This window comes from Tupaia chinensis, unplaced genomic scaffold, assembly GCF_000334495.1.
Source record: "Tupaia chinensis unplaced genomic scaffold, TupChi_1.0 Scaffold000078_1, whole genome shotgun sequence".
Lineage (NCBI taxonomy): Eukaryota > Metazoa > Chordata > Mammalia > Scandentia > Tupaiidae > Tupaia > Tupaia belangeri.
Window position 1 is genome coordinate 2,319,616 of NW_006159539.1, and position 4,003 is coordinate 2,323,618.

Genomic DNA, 4,003 nt, shown 5'->3' on the forward strand with positions numbered 1-4,003 from the left:
GCCTGGCTAGGGGCCCACGAGGGCTGTATGGCTGAGCTGGGGCGATGCCTCTCCCACCCCACAGAGCCTCCCCCCACCCAGGAGTCCCTGTCCCCATCCCCCCACCCCAAAGGTGGGCCCACAGGTGGGCCCACAGGGCTGCGTCCTGCTCTCCCCATTTTCAGGGAGGAAGCCGAGTGACCCAGGACCTGCGAGAGCTGCAGGCCCACCCTGACCCCATGCCACTTGCCTCGCTCCAGGGTCCCACTTGCCAGCTGGCATTCTGGGCAGCCAGCAGGTCGGAGGGGGGGCCCTCCTTGGCCAGGCTGGGGTCCAGAGGCCAGGCCTCAGGGGCTCTGCTGCTGTTGGCCAGACCATCCGGAGCTGGCATGGGCGGCAGCGTGGGGCTCAGGGGCGCCTCTGGCCTGAGCTGCCCAGACTGACCTGGGGTGCCTGGAGTCAGGGCAGACACCCAGGGCGTGTACTCTAAGCCAGGTGGTGCTGTTGGCAGAAAGGTCCCCAGCACTGCCGGGGTCTGCAGGCTCCCCAAACCCAGTCCCGGTGGCAGAAAGGTAGGAGTCCCTGGCTCCAGGGGGCTGCCCCTGCCCCAAGTCTCTGGCAGGGAGACCATGGGAGAAGCCCCCTCCTTGCTGGGCCACAGCTCACCATCCACAGGCTCCAGAACCCCATCTGGAGCTGGTTCCCAGACAGTCCCTCCTGTCTCCAGCTCCAGGTTGGGGTTAGGAGAGGAGTGGGTGGTACCAGCCGAGGACAGAGGGGGCAGCGTGGGGCTGGGTCTCAGGGCCAGGGTGGGTGCTCTGCGGCCTCCAGGCTCCTCGTTGTCCTTGGACACCTCATTAGTCCTGTCCAGCCATGGAGGGGGCAGCTGGCTCTGGCTGTCCTCGGTCCCAGGGAGCTCACCGTGGCTCCCAGGAGTGGCAGGCATTGTCACATCACTGACTGGAGCAGAAGGCTGGGGTAAACTGTGGAGCCCAAGGCCTGGAGCCCCCATGGGGGCACCCTCTTCAGGCAAGAAATTGACAAAGGGGCTCCCAGGGCTCTGCTCTGAGGGCAGGGGTGGGGAATAGCCTTCCTGGGTGGGCCAAGGGCTAGGGAACCAAGCTCCCGGTGCCCCCTCTTGCTCAGTCCCAGCAGGCTCTGTGGCAGACATGGGGGTGCCCGTGAGGGGCTCGGCAGGACTGGTCCAGGGTGGGGGCATCCAAGCCCCCATCTCCTCCAGGTCTTGGCTGGGATCCTCGGAGGGCCCGTAGGCCAGGTCCTCGTGGAAGTTGATGAAGTTGTAGTCGTAGTAGAAGTCGTCCACGAACACGGGCCCCGGCGGGCCGGGTTCCAGGTCCTCCTCGATGGCGTTGCCGATGCTGGCCGGCTTCGGGGGCGAGGGAGGTGAAGGCCGTGGTGGGAGGTGGCGCGGGATGAAGTCGATCTCATTGAAGAACTCAGGGCTGGCGGCACCGCTGCCTGAGCCTTCAGGACCCAGCGGGCAGGGTGGCAGCGGGCAGGTGGCCTCGGTGGCTGGCCGATGAGCCTCGTCGCAGGGGATGCTGGTGTCATTGGTGCAGAGGACGCTTCGGTGCTGAGTTCCCACCCCGCATGTCACTGAGCACTGTAGGGGAGGCCAGGGAAAGGGCTCAGACCAGGAGGGGGCTGGCCAGGGAAAATGGGGGTGGGCCTGCCCTGCCCACTGCTGGTGCCAGGGTGCAGAGGCCTCAGCTGACCCTCTCCAGGCATGCCGGGTCAAGTCTGCAGCTTGCAGCCATGCCACGCCCACGGCATCCAGATTCCTGGAAGGTCCCTGGCCCTTCCCACCCCGGAGCCTGGCAAGAAGGATCCCACAAAGGCTGTCAGCCTCCCTGTCACCCAAGACCAACAGTGGAGGTGGGCGACACTCACCTGAGACCAGTTCCCCACGGCCCAGGTGCCAGGGCAGGGCACCTCGCGGTTGCATGGGTTCTCGGCGGGGGGTTGGGGCAGGTGCTCGCAGGCGTGTGGCTCCAGGGCGCTCTGCTCATCCAGCCCCACGCTGCGGATGCAGAGCACAGCCCGCCGGGACAGGCCCCTGGGCCCGCAGGAGCGGGAGCACGGCTGCCACTCGCCTGCCCACCACCTGGTGAGGGGCACGTGGGTGACATCAGACAGGTGACACTGACAGGCTCACGAGCAGGGAGGGCCAGGCCCGGGTGCAGATGGGGTCGGGTCTCAGCCCAGTGGGTGACTCCTCAGAACTGCAGGCCCAGCTCAGGCCCTGCCCCGGAGCCATGGTATGGCCCTCACTCCTGCCACCCTCACCGCGGTGACCTGTGCAAGACCCAGGTCTATTTCCACAGGCAGGGACCCAGAGAAGAGGGACCAGAGATGTGAGGCCAGGGTCGGGGGCACCCCGAGGCTGGAGCCTCAGCTTTGGCTAAGGGAGAGAAGCTAAGAGCCCGACTCCTCTGCTCCTCCGCAGGGGCTCTGTGCCCCCCAGGGACCCGCAGGAGTACGGGGATGCCGGGTGTCTGGAGCCGTGGGCCGAGGTGAGCTCACCTGGCGGGGCAGGGCTCCTCGCTGCACTTCCTCTGGCGGTCATCGGGACGGCTCAGGGGGTCGCAGTGCCCCTCGTCCACGGGCCCTGTCTGCTGCTCCATGCAGTACACGCTCTGCCTCTGCACACCTGGGGGCCACGTGGCTCAGCCAGGGCCTGTCCCCACCCTGTACCCCCACCTCAGCTGTCCTGGACCCTCTCTGCCCAGAGCCCTCCCAGAGCAGGGCTTCGCTATCTATGTCAGGGGAGGCAGGCCCCCACCCCTCCTCCTCACTGTCTTCCCGGCTTTTTCCCCCCTCCCTCAGAGCAACCTTGGGGAAGTGGCAGGGGGTGGAGGATTCGTGGGTTGGGTGCCCAGCCCTAGGCTTCCTAGCTGGGAGACCTGGGCAGCCTGTCTGACCCCTCTGAACCTCAGCATCCCCATCTATGGAACAGGAGTGACAATAACACCCTCCTCAAAGCCCTGCTGTGGGGATTGTGTGTTCACAACCTGGGAGCCCCACAAGCTGCGAGTGTGCAAATCCAGCCACAGCGTAAATGCCACCCTCCTGGAGAAGACACCCACCCTCAGCGGGGCGACCTCTGCAGCCCCTCAGCCATCCCCGCTCCCTGCATCACCAGGTGCCCTTCACCTTGGCTCCCACTCCCACACTGAGACCCCGAGGTGGGACCATGGTAGCAGGCTCTCCCTCCACCCCGAGAGGAAATCATCTCTCCACTGAGCTCGCACCTCACGTCCACCCTTCCTGCAGTAGCAGCGGGACCTGCTGAATACATGCCCACTGCAGCTCCCGGCAACCAGGGAGGTCTCGGGCATGGTCCTGTGCTGGGAGCCAGCCCTCTGCCCCTTCCCTTTCATCCTGCTTGCAATGGGGCAAGAGGCTGAGGAGGATGCTGTCTGCAACCACCACCAGGGAAAGGCTGGGAGGGGAGGACAGTGGAGCTGAGAGGGAGAAGGGCCGGCCCCTGAAGGTCTCGCAGGCTATCCTCCAGGTAGCCTGCCTGCACCGGCAGCTCTTACTCCCACAGACTCATAACCTGGTGCTTGCAGCTCAGCACAGCCCTGATCCGTCCCCCTGCAAAGCTGCGGTCCCTGAAGGACAAATCTCCGAATGTCTAGTGTATCTGAAATGGGCGGGTCTTCAGATCACTCACAGACAGCATGTATTACATTTTAAAAACATCTATGAATTCCAAACATTTTTGCACCAAAATAAACTCATACTGTAATTTCATTTTTCCACAAGCTTTCTGACATCCTCGCCTGTGTTTCTACATTTGTAAATTTAGAGACGGGTACTAAATAAGAGTTTTAGTAGATTTTGGACATTTATTTTTTCTTTCTTTTCTTTTCTTTTCTTTTCTTTTCTTTTCTTTTCTTTTCTTTTCTTTTCTTTTCTTTTCTTTTCTTTTCTTTTCTTTTCTTTTCTTTTCTTTTCTTTTCTTTTCTTTTCTTTTCTTTTCTTTTCTTTTCTTTTCTTT

The 4,003-nt window shown here is 62.5% G+C and overlaps 1 protein-coding gene across 1 annotated transcript in view; it reads right to left on the reverse strand.

The window, feature by feature from the left end:
* Nucleotides 1-4,003, reverse strand: part of ADAMTS7 (ADAM metallopeptidase with thrombospondin type 1 motif 7) — a 59,619-nt gene that overhangs the window by 26,511 nt on the left and 29,105 nt on the right. The window contains 3 exon segments of the mRNA XM_027768977.1: nucleotides 230-1,603; nucleotides 1,891-2,104; nucleotides 2,524-2,650. Coding sequence (XP_027624778.1) covers nucleotides 230-1,603; nucleotides 1,891-2,104; nucleotides 2,524-2,650 — 1,715 coding nt within the window.